The 17,707-nt window shown below is 40.9% G+C and overlaps 1 protein-coding gene across 2 annotated transcripts; it reads left to right on the top strand.

The window, feature by feature from the left end:
• Positions 1 to 984: 984 nt before the first annotated feature.
• On the top strand, positions 985 to 16,638 carry znf532 (zinc finger protein 532). Of its 2 annotated transcripts, XM_017407904.3 has the most exons (10): positions 985 to 1,213; positions 1,715 to 2,059; positions 5,828 to 8,180; positions 8,835 to 9,016; positions 10,427 to 10,603; positions 11,120 to 11,282; positions 11,684 to 11,995; positions 12,371 to 12,483; positions 13,961 to 14,084; positions 14,656 to 16,638. In XM_017407904.3, the coding sequence occupies exons 3-10, from the start codon at positions 5,859 to 5,861 to the stop codon at positions 15,157 to 15,159; spliced, it is 3,897 nt and encodes a 1,298-aa protein (XP_017263393.1). In that variant the 5' UTR covers positions 985 to 1,213; positions 1,715 to 2,059; positions 5,828 to 5,858; the 3' UTR covers positions 15,160 to 16,638. The 2 variants fall into 2 exon arrangements, with proteins under 2 accessions (XP_017263393.1, XP_017263394.1); XM_017407905.3 differs by lacking the exons at positions 985 to 1,213; positions 1,715 to 2,059 and adding an exon at positions 2,080 to 3,248.
• Positions 16,639 to 17,707: the final 1,069 nt, after the last annotated feature.

The following is a 17,707-nucleotide window of genomic DNA, read 5'->3' on the forward strand; positions in this document are numbered from 1 at the left end:
GAGGTAAAACTGAAGATGTAAAGCTTTTTAAAATAGTGTTTGCATGAGCTGCTGTGAATGTTTTGACAATCGAGTTGTTCTTTATACAGACAATTTAATGACAATAAAGATTATTCTATTCTATTCTATTCTATTCTATTCTATTCTATCAAGACAACAGGATTTTTGTATTGGCCCTGTTTAAACAATTTGTTAGCTTGTCATTTCTATCTACCTTTCCACAGAACCCCACTTAAAGAAATCTGAACTACCCCTTTAAAGATGAAGCAAACGTTCAAAAATATGTCTACAGCGAGTCAAAACAATGCTATGTTTTGTATCCTTTCAGTCACATTTATCCAAAAATGATCATTTGTCATCTTGTATCAACAGTGTTTGGCTGAACACAATTTATTCCTATTTAGGATCTACCAGTCAAGCAGTGGCGCTGAAGGGGTTAACCTAAGAATCTGCAGCTCCCTGAGAGATGTGAGGATAAATTTGAGGGCTCAGATGACAAAAACAACAAGAGGGATGCACACTTTCTTGTTATGGCGGTAGAATTTTCTGTAATTTTTGATCTATAGCGAGAGGTTGCGTACCGTCATTTTACAAACAGGACAGGGTTTAAACCAGCTGCTTTTAGTTAAGTCAGGGCAAATGAGACAAATCACGACTGTTTTTTCAATCCCCAGATTTTTAATCATTTGAATACATGCAGCAAAACTGGAACAAAAATACAACTGATACAAATCTACACTCTAAATCCACATGTAAGTACACTGTAAGATGATACTGTCCAGCCTCTGTTTGTGTTCTGTGTTATTATCTTGCAGGAAGGACTGGAATAAGAGACAGAGATGTCTAGCCTTTAGCAGCCCCTCTTGTATCTAATATGAATGGAGGCAGTGTGACGTCATGTGACTCTGTAAGGGGGTGGGGAGCAACCTCAGCCTCCTCTCCTGCACTAAATCTGTCACAGCGTAGGGAGGCAGGAGGCACCACGAGGGCCTTTTATCATATATTTATATATGCTCATCTTCAGCTGCCTATGCAGTGTTTCAAATGCATTTGTGAACTAAGATGAATAAATCTGCTATGGTTCTTTACATAATAAAGGAGCACGAGCTTGTGCTGCATCATAGTTTTGGCTGCCTTTGGTAGGTCTGCAGGATGAATCAAGGCCTAAGAGAGTCAGCCTTGTCCAGCTGAAAGCCTCTCTCCAGTCTTCCAGGTAGGTTACAAAAACGTATGATTTTCTGCAATAATTTCTGCATTGCATACTGTAATTTGAAGTCCTGTGTGCATATGTTGGCTGGGATTGGGTTGGTTTTCCTCTGTTTATAGGTTGACATTATTAGTTAAAATGGGATAATCCAGTTCACGATTAAATCTGCATCTTGTCAGGCATACAGAAAATTCTGTGCTTGTTTGATGTTTGATTTTTGTTGTTTCACCTGAAAATGCGTGTCTCACTAAACAAACAAAAAAAATTGGATCTGAACATAGATTGACTATTCATGCACCATTTTTGTGATCTAATGTCATTTCTCCTTAAGGTAAAACTAATCTCTCAGTGAGACTGTTCTCAGGACAAAGGCCTAAAATGGGAACCTTGTGCACAGATTCTACTTTTTCTCCTGCTCATTTCCTTTTTTCTTCATTTCCTCTCGTCCTCCATGTCCCCCCTCCACCTCCCTCTTGTCTCTTTCTCCCTCCCTTTTCTCTGCACCAGCTGCTGCTGCTCCCGAGCCAGAGTGGAGAGTCCCCTCACCCCCACTGCACACACACAGACAAAAGGCCTGACTCGCCTGCAGAACACTGCCCCCTCTCGCCAACGTCGTCCCTTCGTCCACCGCCGTGGTGCCGGTGCCGTTAATGGCAGGGGCTTCGAGGAGAAAACGAGGCCTCGACTGGGACTGAAATCTAGGACTGGCCCAGTGGAGGAGAGAGGGAAGAAGGGGGAGGTGGGGGAGGATGGAGGCTGGGCTGTTAAAGGCAAGTGCTGAGGCCTCAACAGGAAGACCCTTTATCCACTGATTATCTCTCAGAGTGGGAAAAAAAACTAAATCTGACAAGGGTATGCCACATTTACCTCTTTTTATATGCATGAAAGTGCATGTTTTTGTTTATGTGTGTCTTTGTGGGGGTGTTAGTGGGGCAGGAGAGCATGTGGTTGATGAAAATGTGATTGGGGGAGTGCATGAATGACCAGATTTTTGTCTTGTGCTTACATTCCTTGCCTATATACCACAGCGATGAGAGCTTGGGACTACTTGAAGGTTTGTATCAGGTCAGGGTTAAGAGCGCTGAAAGAAAAGTTTCAAAAACAGACACCAGACTGAGGTTCTACTACTGTTGCTACTCGTCTTTGCATTGTATTAAGACAATATTTATTGCCAGTATTGGAAATATAGTTGCATATTTACACAAATTTGTTCAAATCAAATGCTGCATTGTCCCATTTTTTTTGTCTGTGCCCACACATCATGCTTCTCTGCCTTGTTGACAGTCCAGACCAGTGAATCTCCAAACTTTCGGAGCGTATTTGTAGTTTTGCAAAAATCTCCATGATAAAATGCGTGTTGTGTAGCCACGAAGTGTTGCAGTGCTTCCTGGGAGGTGGGCACACTGCTTCTTCCTGTGTTTTCAGGGCCGCTCTGCTTTATGTTGGGTGTCCAGAACCAGCTGAAACCGGTTTGAGGCAGACCGAGGGCTGATGGGAACAATGCCGTCTCTATGCTCCATGGGGATACAAGATAGCCCCGGCTGCTCCATGGCAGCCCCTCTCGATGGCAGAGGTGCTGCCGCGGCTCACTGCCGGCTGAGTGTCGGAGTGCCGCGCTGCACGGCTCACTGACGGGAGAGAAGGGAGATTTGGGAAGGGACAAGGGCAGGGGGACGTGGCTGGCTGGGAGTGTGTGAATCTGCTGCTGAGAGCCTGCCTCACACATTCACACACACACACACACACAGGCACACACTCACACAGGAGCATGATCCATGTGTCTGTTTATATGTCTGCTTGTGGTGCAGAGAATGACTGAAGACGATCCGTACCAGGACCACCACCACTCACCAGATGCCTGGATGTAACCTGACCCTGTGTTCTGGGCCTTCGCCTGTTTGGGAAGATTTTTTTCTTCCAGACAGGGTGGGGTGGATGGCTGTTGTGGGTTTAGTAGTGTTGTGACTCTGTTTGATGCAGGATGGAAAGAAGGAAGGAAAAAAGGTTTGGCTAATGGCTGGAGAGGGACGGAGACAAGAGGGTGAGGAGTTGCTGATTCACTTGCATGTCTCCACCATTGTTTTACATTCACTTTACAGAGGAAGTGGCTGTCTTTAACACAGAGAATAGATTTTTGGTGTAAACAGTGCATGTACATTAAACTGTTGTTGCTGAGAGGCATTCTGTGTTGTGTCTTTTTCCCGTTTCTCTGCATTAAACCTTCATTTTTTCCTCCTACGTCAGGTTGCTGTGGGTGTCATGGCTGAGTCTAGCTGTTCTTTCCATCAGGCCTTTCACTCTCTCCCTGCTGCAGCTTCAACACAGCTCAGCAGCCATTTTTTCTTCCCCTCGCCAGATTTGCTGTCTGCCCTCTCCCCCTCATTACAGATCACACTCTCTTTATTACTTTATCTACCTCAAAATCATAATCATCTGGACTAAAATAAGAAATTTTGTTGCTTTAAGCTTTGAGTTTGTGCAGATTTGTGGCATTTGGATCAAAGAGAGTTGATCCATGGATGAGCATTTTGTCTCAGACACCCATAATGCATACAGGCAGACCCACTAGGGACTATTTACACTGTTAGATGCCACAAAAATAGAATTAAAAAAGCAGGTAAAAAAAACATTGCATCTGGGTTTTTACATTTCTTCTTGGTAACAGAAGTTATCAGCATATTGAGTTGCTAAAGGGTAAAAATACGTTTTTGTTCCTGTTTAAATTGGTGTTTTATATGTAATTCAGCCTAATATTTAGTGTATGGATTCAGAATGGAGACGAGCCTGTCTATTGCTAGGGGCGGCGGGGAATGCATCAGAAAACGATTAAAGGCCTAGCATTTCTTAAAGGAATACATGTCGCTTGGTCCCTTTCATGCCAGGGTTTTAAATTAAGATCATCTTCAGTTGAGATGTGTCGGATATAACTTTTTTTGGTCCAATCTTGAAAGTAACATCATGCTTAAATGGAGTCATGAAATCACACATGATCTTCTCGAGCTCGGCATATGTGTGGTGACTGACTCTCTACTACCAACATCAGATTTTAGCTCAGTATCAGTAAAACTGACTGAATTACAGACATTTAGGTGTTTTCTAAGGTCTCTTGGCTGTGGTGACCATTTCGATATGGGCTGACTAGAAATCACCAGTTGTAGAGATGCTGTTCATCCAGTGATTACTTTCTGAAAGCTTCAATAAAATCTTCTACTGGTTTATGAAATATTTTGCCAACACTACAGACAAACAAGTACACATGCACACACACATATAGCTGCAGAAAACAAAACATTATCGCCCACCTTTTGCCTTTCAGCAGTATGCACATTTAAATGGTTATAAATCTTTCAGATCTAAAGTATTCTGTGATTCTGACCATAACTTTTAAAATATTGTGTTTCAGTTGATGCTTTGCCTACATCATATGTTGTGTAGTCTGTAGCTCCAACATGTATCACCCTGCTAACATGGAAAACTGACCTCTAGAGTCAATTTGTGCAAGAGTGTTTTTGAGCCCAGACAGGCTGGTTTCCTACACCTAACCCAGTGGTTTAAGTGTGTAAACCTAAACAAGTAGCTTTTATTGCCAAAACTTAACCAAGTGGTTTTGGTGCCAAAATATAACCAAGCAATAAGTGGGGAAAACATAACCTATGTGCTGATGAACAGCTCTCCGTGGCCAGCATCTTACCTGCAGTAGATAGTGATCATAATAACCTCACTTTGGAGAATAATTGAAAAATTTTCATAGAGAAGTCAAGCTAACTGCTGGTCAGACTATTTCCAGAGTAGATTTCAGCCATTGTAAACAACTAAATCCTCAAAACTTTCATAGCAGTTCAAAACAAAATTATGAATTTTTACACAGGATTAATTTTTGATCCAATACGTTTAACAGAGACTATATTGAAACATGTTAGACAAAGTATCCATTTTGGGGCTCTTGTTTTGTTGTTTTTTGTCAGGACTATTTATATGTATATTTGTCATCTAAATAGTATATTTAATTTCAAGAGAAGATCTTTTTCTTCACTGCCAATCTCAAAATACAACACAAATGGCAAGAATGAAGGGATGACTCAGATCAGTGGCATAGTCTTTTGCACACCTCCTGATACAATCACCTTTAAACTGTCTCTGGGTTAGGGTTAAATCATCACCAAAGAATTTCCCATCACAAAGAAAATAGCCTTATTAAAGACTGTTTTTGTCAAGCATGTTAGATCATAGATTGCATTTTATATGTCCACTCTGAAGTCTGATTTTACAGACTATCAGTAGGTTTTAAGGTGGTTTCTCATTATTTGGTACTTCATTCGAGTTTGACAGGTCAGACATTTTACTTGTACTGTGAACACTTGAACGTGCAGCAACAATGCTCCGCAAAAGATGGAAAAATGAGCAATCATTAGATTTTAGGTTTTATTTTGTAGGCAAAATAGAATGTATCTTTCATCTGTTCAATGCTGCAAAATATAGATTTGGCCACTTTAAATGATGTTAGATTGGATGCAAAATATTAGACCTTAATTTGAAAAGGGTGTTACATTCCAAAAATGTTGTACACCTGTTAAAGCAAGCCCACATTTTAACCTTTATATAAATTAATCTTTTTCCCAGGTGACCTTCTCATCAGAACAGGACAAGAAACATGGGAGACATGAAGACGCCAGACTTTGATGACCTTCTTGCGGCCTTTAACATCCCCGACATGGTGGATCCTAAAGCTGCTATTGAATCTGGTCACCAAGATGAACATGACAGACAACTCAGGCACCCCGGTTCTGGGGCGACTTCCTGTGAAGCTGAGGAAAACAGCTCCTGCAACGCTCATGATGCTGGTGTTAGCGTCATTGTTAAGAACATTCAAAATATGGAGCCAAGTGAACAGGGTGGAATCAGGTCAGAGAAAGATGTGGATTTCAACTCCCATCCTCAGCCACATTCTGTTGGTAATGGACATCATAATGGCTGCTTACCCATACTACCACCTGCTACACATTACACCAAGAATGGATGGAAAACTCACAGAGAGGATGGGCTTAAATTTACCAACCAATCATCTACTTTTAGTCAGTTTAGCCCAATATCTAGTGCTGAAGAGTTTGATGATGAAGACAAAATTGAGGTAGATGATCCCATGGACAAGAAGAGAGGGGAAACATTATTTAGACCCACCAATAAGACTGAGGACTGGAACCCCAAATATTTTGTATTGGACAGTACAACTCAACCCAAAACAAGCAGAGACAACAAACCTGAGCAAAACAACAAGCATGGACTTTTCAGGTGTTCTAAATCCAATGAACCATCTTCATCATTTTCACTGGATGACAACCTAAAGGACATAGTGCTAAAATCTCAAATTCAAGAGGGCGGAGATGCTGATGAGTCATCAGGGCTTGTTGATTTGTCCAGTACTCCCCAAGTCAAAACCAAATCTTCTATGAAACTTTCATCTTGTATCGCAGCTATAGCAGCACTCAGTGCCAAAAAAGTAATTGCTGAAGAAACTGATGCTTCTCATTCTCCCACAACACAGAAAGAACCTAGACAGGCCAAAGAAAAAGCCAGAGATTCAGACAGAATACAGGAGCAGGAATCAGCCCCAGAGTTTGCAAAGAAGCTACCAGCAAGAGAACCAGACAGCCCCTCTGGCGTCACCAGTGAAAGTAGCAGCAAAGGTTCCCCTTCCTCAAACACGGACACCACCCCTGTCATCCCAAAGGTCAGGATCAAAACAATCAAAACCTCGTCTGGACAGATCAAACGTACCGTCTCACGAGTCCTCCCAGAGTTTGATTCTGAAGGTCTTAAAAAAGTAGAGAATAGCACATGTGTCATGCTAAGCACCAATGCAATTATCTCATCACCCACAAGGTCCACTTTCCCAACAACAGTAGTAGCCACCAGTGGGGGGGCATCAATTGAATTAACCAAGCAGATGACGATTAAGCCTGTGGCAACAGCTTTTCTGCCAGTCTCAGCAGTCAAGACCGCTGGTTCACAAGTTATTAACCTTAAACTGTCTAACAACACCACCGTCAAAGCAACCGTCATTCCTGCTGCATCGGTGCAAAGTGCCAGTAGTGCCATTTTGAAAGCTGCTAATGCCATCCAGCAACAGACTGTCATGGTGCCTGCTGCCAGTCTGGCTAATGCCAAACTTGTGCCAAAGACAGTCCATCTTAGTAACCTTAATCTCCTGCCTCAAACAATGTCCTCTGGTCCTTGTGATATCCAGCAGGCCTTGTCCTCCTCCAAATCATCCCAGCACCAACAATCACGAGTCAAACAAAAGACAGGTTTCTCCAGTCAAGCCTCAAAGAAAGTCACTCGGGTTCAAGTGTTCGCCAGCTCTCAAAGCTCTGTTGTGGATGCTTTCAATAAAGTCCTGAGTAGCATGAATCCTCTGCCTGTGTACGTCCCAAATCTCTCTCCACCAAACTCGGCCTGTATCTCCTTACCCTCCCGGGGCTACAAGTGCCTGGAGTGTGGAGATTCATTTGCTCTTGAGAAGAGCCTGACACAGCATCATGAGCGCCGCAGTGTGAGAATTGAGGTCACCTGCAACCACTGTGCCAAATGTCTTGTGTTTTATAACAAATGCAGCCTCTTGTCTCATGCCAGAAGCCACAAGGACAAAGGGGTGGTCATGCAGTGCTCACATCTAATCCTAAAACCAATTCCTGCAGATCAGATGATTAGTACAACCAATTCATCTACACCACCCACCACGTCTACCTCTCAAGCACAGGCACCTACTGAACAAATCCAAGGAAAGGTTTCTGATAACCAAACTGGAGTCATTTCAGCTCCGTGCAGTGCTCCTCTCGTGGCAGCCATGCCCCTGGAGGATGATTCGTCAAAGCTCTGCCGGCACAGCTTCAAGTGCTCCGAGTGCAACGAAATGTTCCAGGATGACAGCTCGCTAGCCATGCACTATCAGCAAGCACCAGAATCCAACAGTCAGGTGTGTACATGGGATGGGTGAAATACAAAACTGTGCAAAAGTCTCAAGTCATTCCTCCTTTCTTTATATTTTCCTTCAAGGAAGCAGAAGTGGTCTTGAGCAATTTATCCACAGGTTTTCTGAAGACCTTTCAAAGTTGTTCATTGGACATTGGTTGCTTTTTTACTCATTTTCAATTCAGTACCTGACCAATTTAAGAGGAATTTTGTTTATTAACCCTGCCAAAGCCCTCATCACTGAAGAGAGGGAAAGAAGCCCTTGTAACTTTCAGTCCATTTGACCCAAAGGCCATGGGAGGGTTAAGCCAGTTAACTCTGACTCATGAATCAATGAGGCATAATGAGGCTCCTGACACATCTTATTTCCTCCACTTGTCCATTCTCCTATTCTTTTAAACACAGACTGTACAACATTCAAAGGTTTGGTATAGAAAATAAGTGGAAAAGCAACCAAAGCCAATGAAATTAAAACAATTACATTGGAAAAAAATGCACTGAAAACTTGCTAAGTCTTTTTATAAGGGACTGTTCAGCAGGCACATGTAAGATGATGATAGCATGACACTTTGAGCACAATGGTGCCTGTCTTCTCTTGAAGCTTGAAACTTGAGTAATGCTTGTTGACGTCTCTGTTTGATTTTTATTAATCTCTTAGAAAACGTGCACTATTTGCCAAATGCTTCTGCCGAATCAGTGCAGCTTTCTGTCACACCAGCGAATCCACCAGCACAAGTCTCCTTATATTTGCCCTGAGTGCGGTGCCAGCTGTCGCTCTGTCCACTTCCAGTCGCACGTCACCAAGAACTGCCTGCATTACACCCGCAGGGTCGGCTACCGGTGAGTCTACCTCAGTGAAAACCAGAACAATAGAAACATTCATTGTTTTTTTATGGTGCTGAGACACAGATTACACAGACTGTGATTAGTTTAGTACTGAAATTGAGTAAAATATTTTCTATGAATGATCTCACGCTTACTTAAAAGATGCAAGTTGTCATTTTAAATTAATTATTTAGTTCTTATATTAGCTTGGTTGGTTGGGGATCAAGTTTAAAGATACTGTTTTTACATTTACAACCGTAGTATTTGAGCAATTAGGGCTAAGTGCAACCCTGCACTAATAGGATCTAATAAAATAAATGTTTTTTCCTTAAATGCTGATAAAACGGGTTTCTTGTGCAAAAGTGCTGAGCTCTGAAGAGCTATTCCATAGACACTGTTTGGTCAAAAGCTTAAAATTCAGGCCTTTCTTCCTTTCTTCCTTTTTCCAGTGAACCTGCCAAATGTCTATGAGTATTTGGGAACACAAGTGTTTTTGCAGCACATCTTGTGAAATGAAAAAAAGGGAAGAAGTCTGAGTCTTAATCCACCAAATCACAAGACAGAAAACTAAACTATAGAATTTCTGAATAAATTCTGAAGCGTTCCAATGCAGCTACTGCCTGAAAACTCAACTTACACCAACTCTCTGTGGTGATTATTGCCTTTTCTGTGGCTCCGTTGGGAGGGGAAGCAACACTGTTCATCAGGCAGGCAGGCAGAAATGCAGAGAGGAAAGTGAACCTCAAACAAATAATTGCTGTTTAAAATCAAAGCTGTATAAGAATATGACTACAAAAACCACAAGTGGAATTTTCTGTAGGCCACTGAAGTGATTTTCTATGTTTCTACAGTGTTTCATCTCATCAACCAATGAGAGGCTGTAAAACTGTTCATAGTGCATCTTTTTTATTATTTCCCCACAGGGTTTTTTTCTGCTCCTTTCTCAACTTTGCTCAAATTCTCAAATATAGTCATTACTTTGTTTAAAAAACATGGGAAACTCACATTACCTTTTTCGTGAACATGTGATTGTTATGGGTCCTTAGCTGAGTTTTAGAGTAATAGTAATCAGGAAATAACCTTTGTCACACTGGTACAAGTGTCGCAGTCGTGGGACAGTTTTTAGTGAGCTTTAAAAGTGTTTTGGGAATTTTATCCAATAGAGCTGTTTCTTGAAAAATGTCCAATTGAATAATAATGTAGTTATTTATTTAGGATAGAAATCCTCACAAAGAAGTTCTTCTAATGAATTAGACCATAAGACTTGCACTTATAAGAACTCTAGGCTCCAAGAGACAGTAATAAAATGTAAAAATCATAAACCAGTAGTTCCAAGAAACGAGCTTCATAAACATTTTTTTCCAGTTAAAAACTATTTTTGGTTGTACAGTAGTAAAGTCATTTCTCTGCTGTTTCTGCCTCCAGCTGCATCCACTGTAGTGTGATCTTCTCCGATGTGGCGACTCTCAGGTCTCACATCCAGAGCACTCACTGTGAGGTCTTCTACAAGTGTCCCCTCTGCCCCATGGCGTTCAAGTCGGCACCTGGAACGCACTCTCACACGTACACACAACATCCAGGAGTGAAGGCAGGGGAGCCCAAGTAGGTGTTGGTGTCCAGCTGCTGCAATCTGAAGCTGTTTTCTCTCCAGCCACCAGACTCTTATTTCCACTTAGACCAACTCTGGTGTGAAACCCATGACTGATACCTTTTTGTGTGGATAATCATTGTGGCTTCCTCATTAGGGAAAGGATTTGTAGATTTTAGCTGTGGTGGCTTAACTTGGGCTTGTTTGTTCCACATTGTGACCTTTTATGAGCTTAAGCACCATCTAACGACATCAGCACTGACGATACACTTTGCTCTGAAGCAGCTGCTTCTGTATAGATGTTTGCTTCTGGCTCTGACTGAGCTTCAACATTTGGGGTTTTAACATATAAGCGTTCAAGAAGTTTGTAAATTTATTCATTTATGACACAAATAAGTAAAAGTTTGACATCTTGATAAAAAGCAAAACACATCATTTGTGCAATTCCTGCAGAGATTATTTGAGTCTTTGACATTTCCCAAAGGTTGGCAGTTTTTTTTTAAAGTTTGATCATTTGTCTTGTCTTTCAGGGTCATATATAAATGCTCCATGTGCGATACCGTGTTCACTCTGCAGTCACTGCTCCTCACACACTTCGATCAGCACGTCCTCAATCACAAGGTTTCCGTGTTTAAATGCCCCGACTGCTCCATGCACTACGCACAGAAACAGCTCATGCTGGATCACATCAAGGTAGGCACTTCCTTCATTGTACACTGAATCTCTTTATGATTCCTGCTGTCATGGGAAAAGTAAGGTTTCCTAAAATTCTCAAAATCTAAAAACACACCACATATTTCTTATTTATAAACCAAAACAAAGTGAAAATGGAAATGCTATGTGTGAAAAACTAAGCCCATTCCATGATTCAACAACTTATAGAACAACCTTTAGCAGCAATAACTTGAAATAATTAAATCCGCTGTGTTTTTGTACACTTGAGGCTAGATTTAAATAATTTTCCTATGACTGCAATCAGGTTTAAATTAGACCAACAATCAAAACAGTGATATTAATATCTTAAAGTGGTTCATGAAATATAAAAAGTCATAATTATGACCTTTTAAAAATTGTGCTTGTGTGGCTAATTTTAGGCCATCCATGGAACCCTGAAGACCATAGAGGGTCCACCAAACTTGGGTATCAACCTCCCACTGAGCACAAAGCCCTCTAACTCCAACAGCACCAAGAGTAACATCCCCCTTAACAACAACAACAAAGATGGAGGACATAGTCAAGACAAGGGAGAAAAGAAGCCTTCACCTTCACAGCTGAAGACAACCAACAGCAACTGTTCAGCTGACCCGAAGAGCCCCCTCAGCTCAGGATACACATGTGGCGAGTGTAACACCGCCATCACTTCAAGGGAGGTCTTTCTGACGCACATGAGGCGAGAACATGGCAAGGTGAACGACTCGAACAAGTCGCACAAGACCTTTTTTTTTTTACAAAAGACAAACAGCTGAAAACTGTGTTTACAAATTGAGAAGAGTTGAGTTGCATGAGTTTGTTGCATTTTTTTTTAAATCAAGAAGATCTTCAGTGTGTACTTTATGAGAGCATTAAAAATATTCTCACTAGAGATGAAGAGACACTGAAGTCCTGCTCTTATTCACAGAGAGTGCAAATCCATATTTGAGTCATTTATTTACTAACCATCTAACTAAAATGTGTCACATATTAATCTTAATGAAGCACACTGTCCTCCTAAGGGGTGTTTTTGTTTTGGAAAGATAATGCCTTTAAAAACCACTTTTAACGTCTTGTTTTCCAAACTGCAGATACTGAAGAAACACCCGTGTCGACAGTGTGACAAGTCTTTCAGCTCCTCACACAGTCTTTGCAGACACAACCGTCTGAAACACAAGGGCCTGCGGAAGGTCTACACCTGCCCGTGAGTACACACACCTGGTGTTTTGGTTTGGTTTGATTGCTAATTTATTAATTTAGGCCTCTAAAACTCTTGACGCAGATCTATAGCTGTGCACTTCAACCAGACATACTTCAAAAGGCTGAGCTCAGCACTCTGAACCTTTCAGTTCTAGTGGAAAACCAGACCTTGCCTTTGGACACAACACAAAAGGCTCTGAAACACAAAGACTACAACATAATTAGATTAATAATCTGATTTCTAGTGTTTTCAGACTGAACACTCTGAGCTAACTGTCTGTGCTGACAACACTGATTATAATTTAAATATGTAATTTAAAATATATATGGAGAAAATTATGTGCTGAGTTCTGGACTAACAATTTTAAATATCTGAATGATCTGTCCAAACAGAGAAACAGTATTTAAAGTGAATGTATTTTTACTTTCTCTCACTTATTCACTTAAACACCATTATGTTTTGGTCTGGAAATCGTGCATAGGCAATCGATAAAGAAAGTAATTGAACCCTCTATGAGTCTGTTTGAAATGTCAACACAGAAGAAAGTCGCACACTGAGCAAAACTGGAAGTAATGCTTGATGTCTGCTCAAAAACTGCTGTGGTGAGACGCCTGCTGAGGACCTGAAATCTGTAACAGCAGTAATGAGCCGCACAGCGCCTCACAAAAGCAGACTGCCATGTCAAATATCAAAAGGCGTGTTTTAGATCCATAATCAGTCCCACTTCCTTTAAAAAGACACACTTTGAGTCTAAAGGGGAGCAGCTGGAGCCCTTACACTTGTTCAGTTTAGTTTAGACCTTTTGAAGTGGCTTTCTGTGGAAAGGTTATGAACAGTTAACATCTTACTTGTTGTAGATAGCTCTTTGAATGACCTTATTTCTAAGATTAAGAGCTCATTTCTGACTGGACTGATAAGCTAATCCAGGGGTGTCAAACTCCCGACCTCAAGGCTCCACTGTCCTGGAAGTTTTAGTTTTTTTCTGCTCCAACACACCTGATTCAAATGGTTTAATTACCTCCTCACTAAATCATCAAGTTCTTCAGAAGCACGTTCACGAGTCACCCATTTAAAGCAGGTGTTTTAAAGCAAGAACACGACTAAAACGTGCAGGAGAGCGGCCCCCGAGGAAGGAAGTTTGACACATTTAAGCTAATCAGAGCAGGGCCAAGACCAACATCTTGAAACAGCTCCTTAAAAGTTTAAAGCTGTTCATGCAAACACTATTTTACTAACCTTTACAATGTTTTCAGTTTTGTATTACAGTTATTCTAGCAGAAATGTTATGATATTCATAATGGAAGTGACTCAGACTGCTCGGGAAGTCCTATAGCTAGCTGCTGCTGCTATTTGTGCTTGAGAATACGTTTGCTATTGCTTTAGGATAACACTTTAATGCTAGTTTAAAAAAATAAAAGCATGTTATTTGTGTTCAAACTGCGGAAAACGTTGTTTTTGTCACAACTGTTGTCTTTGACAGTCACTGTCCAGCTCTGAGCCAGCCCTTCACTAAAAAAGTGCTGCTGGATCAGCACATCCAGCTGATGCACGGCGTTAAAGGAGGAAAGACTGATTATGTGGACACTGCACCCGACAGGCAAACGGTACGATGGCACAACAACAGCAACGGTTACACTGTCAGAAAAAAAAAAACACAGCGTTTGACAACAAAACAGAAAACAAGATAAAACATTTCACCTAACACATCATGAGATGCTTCTGTTAACTGAATGTGTGTTTAGTGAAATGTTGTGTTTTCTGTTTCAGTGTGTACTCTAAGTTGCTTTTGTTGTGTGAAAAATATGTTTTGTCTTTAATTGTTGTGTATATTGAAATGTGTATATTATCAAAATGTTTGCATTTTGTTTCATTCTTGTCCTTCTCAAAACATCAATGCAGTTGTTGGGTTATTATTGTTAAATGTTAATATTTTTCCACTTTTGTCGTTGTTTCTGATAGTTGTGTATTCTGCTTTTGTTATTATGTTCCTGGTTGCTCTGTAGTTTTGTTCCTTTTTCTTGTTTCAGCTGGATTTTGTTCTGTTTGTGTTTTGTGACACAACATTTTGTTTTGCTGATTTATCTTCTGCATAGTTCAGTTCTGTGTGTTGTTTTGCACCAAGCTGTAACCTAATTTTACCTTCTTCATTTTTTTTTTTTCCTCAATCCTAATCAGAGCCAAAGCCCCAAAAGGAAGCCAGATGAAGAAGTGGGGCCTCCGGCGTTGAACTCCAGGGGCTCTGACCTTCAGCCGCTGAAGAGACTCAAGGTGAATGTCCTCAAAGTTCACAGATGTGCCGTTTGTGGCTTCACCACCGAGGACGTCGCCACCTTCCACAAGCACATCCCCCAGCACAAGTCCGACGGCTCGTCCTTCCAGTGCCAGGAGTGCGGCCTGTGCTACACCTCCCCCCGCTCGCTGGCCCGGCACCTCTTCATCGTCCATCGGCTGAAGGAGCCGCAGGGTCTAGGCCGGTACAACGGGAGGGACAAGGAAGATGAGGAGAGTCAAAGAGAGAACCAGCTGGATGTTACGGACGAGAACGATGACGGGACGCCAAACACAAAGTGCAAAGTGTGCGGGAAGGTCTTTGAGACAGAGGGACACCTGAACACCCACATGAGGACACACGGGATGGCGTTCATAAAGTCAAAGAGACTGAGCACAGTGGAAAAGTGAGAGGAAGACGATATATAATCATTCCATAAGTTTATTAAACCTGCGGTACCTCCTATAGCTGTGCTTATGCTGTAAATACATGATGTTGTGGTGTACAACAGTATGTATTCAGTGGAATATACTGAAGAAAATGTCACATATATCAAACTCTCGTGTGTCTTTCAGTAACAGAAGTTTTGTACAGATAGAGATGTTTCTACAGGCCTTGAATAGATTCTTTTTTTAAAAAGGGAGTCTTTTATTTTAAACTGTTTCCGCTATTTTTTTTTCTCACCAAGATGAGATTATGTAGGAAACCATCATCATAACGTGATTTATCCTTACAAAGTCAGTACTGTTCAGTGCTGCTCACGTTCAACGAATGTCTGTTAGAAAACTACAATATATACCACTGAAGAAGTTTCCCCAGCTCTAGTCTTTAATCCTGATTTATGCAATTAAACTCCATGGATGACTTATTTATTTAAGTCTTAAAGCGTCTACAGTATGACCCCCTGGTTTTCCAGCCATGCAGCTCTGAAACACGTGACGTCAAAATAAAGTTTTTACAGAAACTTTGAATAGGAGCAAACAAAATCCCAATGATCCCTGAGGAGTTAAAGAAGGCTGAGTTCTGATATTGGCCTGTCGAGATGAATAAATTACATATCGAACAAAAGGTCAAATAAACAACAGAATGAGTTTAAAACTCAGACGTTTACACACAATTATATCAAATAATGTATCTTTTGAGGACGAACTGTGGACCAAATTAGCTTTTTTTTTTAAAAAAAGAAATATTTTGTAAGACAGTTATAAAACTTTTTAAAGTTAATGCTTCAGTCTTGGTCTTAACACACCATTAAAGGCAGCTTTTTAACAGAATGATTCACCTAAAATACATTTATTCACTTAAACGTTTAAGAAGCCAAGCGCTTGCATTTTTTCCTTTTTTATGTCTTATTGTATTTTGTCATCATGACACAGTAAAAATAATATTGTAATAGCTCTATATTTTAAACCCCTGTTAACGCGGTTATTTCAATTTTCTACTTTTATTGTCATTATTGTTTTCTACGTGTTTTTATAGCGAGCAGGTTGATGTAGAGTCATGATGAATGTTCACTGACAGGAATCAAAGTGTGGGGGGGGGGAAATGAAAATGAAACTTTCTTGAATGTAAACTCAGCAGTAAAGCTGAATTGTTCCCAGCACACAGCTAGTTGTGTTTTCATTTACTTTCTCTTAGCGTTCTCCAAAATCATCTGTTTTCATGCTGATTTCTCCACGTGGCGAACAAAAACTGTAAAACTGCATGTGAGACGCAATCTGTGAATTAGTGTGTTGGTTAGAAAGTGTCTTGCTGCTGCTGTTTTTAGCCTTTTTTTTTGTCATGCTTGTGTACGAAGTTAAACTTTATGTCAATAAACAATGAAACCTGCCAGGAGCATCCTGATGTCGACTGCACATTAGACATCAGCTCCTTCCAGTGGAACTAGATCGGAAATATTCTGGTTATCATTTGTTCGTCTGCTTCTTTTCAGCTATTAGTTTGTTGTCAACCAGAGCAAAGATTCGAATGAAACTCTCAGGAAGTAATTAGTAAATGTACATCTACAACTGATTAACTTCAGGGGTCAGATAAAGATGGCTGCCACAGTTAATAAATCTGAGCAAACTCAAAAATAGCCACAGCTGTTTTTGCAGGTTTTGATTTGATCATCTTGTCCCCGTTACATACTCCGAGTGCTAACAGATTGTGCAACAGGTTTTTGTGAAAAACTTTGGCATGCAAGGCAGCGGGGGAGAGGAATTCCTTCAAGAAATGCTACTTTCTTCTTGAATAAGAAGCGTCAGCTCAGACAGGTTTCTTTCCATAAATCTTTTCTGGCAGCGACAGCACCGCAGACATTGTTTTGTATGGATGTAAGCCATCAAAGACTCCAGTCAGTGAAATATGTCACAGCAAAGCACATTTATGTCATGTACTTCGGCTAACATTTCTACATTAGACAGACAGTAAGAGTACTGGGAATGCAGTATTAGGTTTATCATTGACACGTGGCTGCAAGAAGATACTCCAGACACCAGCGCCTCTCTGCACGTCTTTAACAGGATACAGGCAGTCAGAGGGGTTGGTGCGAAGGAGGCAGGAGGTGGTTATTAAACCTAGTTTCTAAACTTAGTTTTCTAACATTGTGCTGCTCTGATGTAACATTTAACTGCATTTAATGGTCATATTGTGGAAAATGTGTCAGATCTGATGATTTAAGTGATGCATTGATTGAAGTTGGTGTAGAGTGGATGTTATGTCCTCAGCACAGCACAAGAGTCTTAAACACATCTGAGCTCCACTGTTTGAGTTTACTGTTGCCAGGTAAAAGTATGACTCTCCAAGCAGGTCTCTGGGACAACTTCCCCCTCTAGTGACCAGTTTTATTGGACTGATTCGTTTATCTTTAAGCTCAAGAAAAGCATCACTGCTGGTGACAATACTGACATTTCCTTCCAGACTAATAAAAACATGCATTTCTTATATTATGTTAAATTCTTCTGACTTCTTTACATT

This window comes from Kryptolebias marmoratus, linkage group LG14 (assembly GCF_001649575.2).
Source record: "Kryptolebias marmoratus isolate JLee-2015 linkage group LG14, ASM164957v2, whole genome shotgun sequence".
NCBI lineage: Eukaryota > Metazoa > Chordata > Actinopteri > Cyprinodontiformes > Rivulidae > Kryptolebias > Kryptolebias marmoratus.

Coding starts and splice junctions, on each gene's coding strand:
- znf532 (XM_017407904.3), top strand. CDS start 5,859: ATGGGAGACATGAAGACGCCAGACTTTGATGACCTTCTTGCGGCCTTT. Junction 8,181..8,834: donor CACCAGAATCCAACAGTCAG/GTGTGTACATGG, acceptor TTAATCTCTTAG/AAAACGTGCACTATTTGCCA. Junction 11,996..12,370: donor TGAGGCGAGAACATGGCAAG/GTGAACGACTCG, acceptor TCCAAACTGCAG/ATACTGAAGAAACACCCGTG.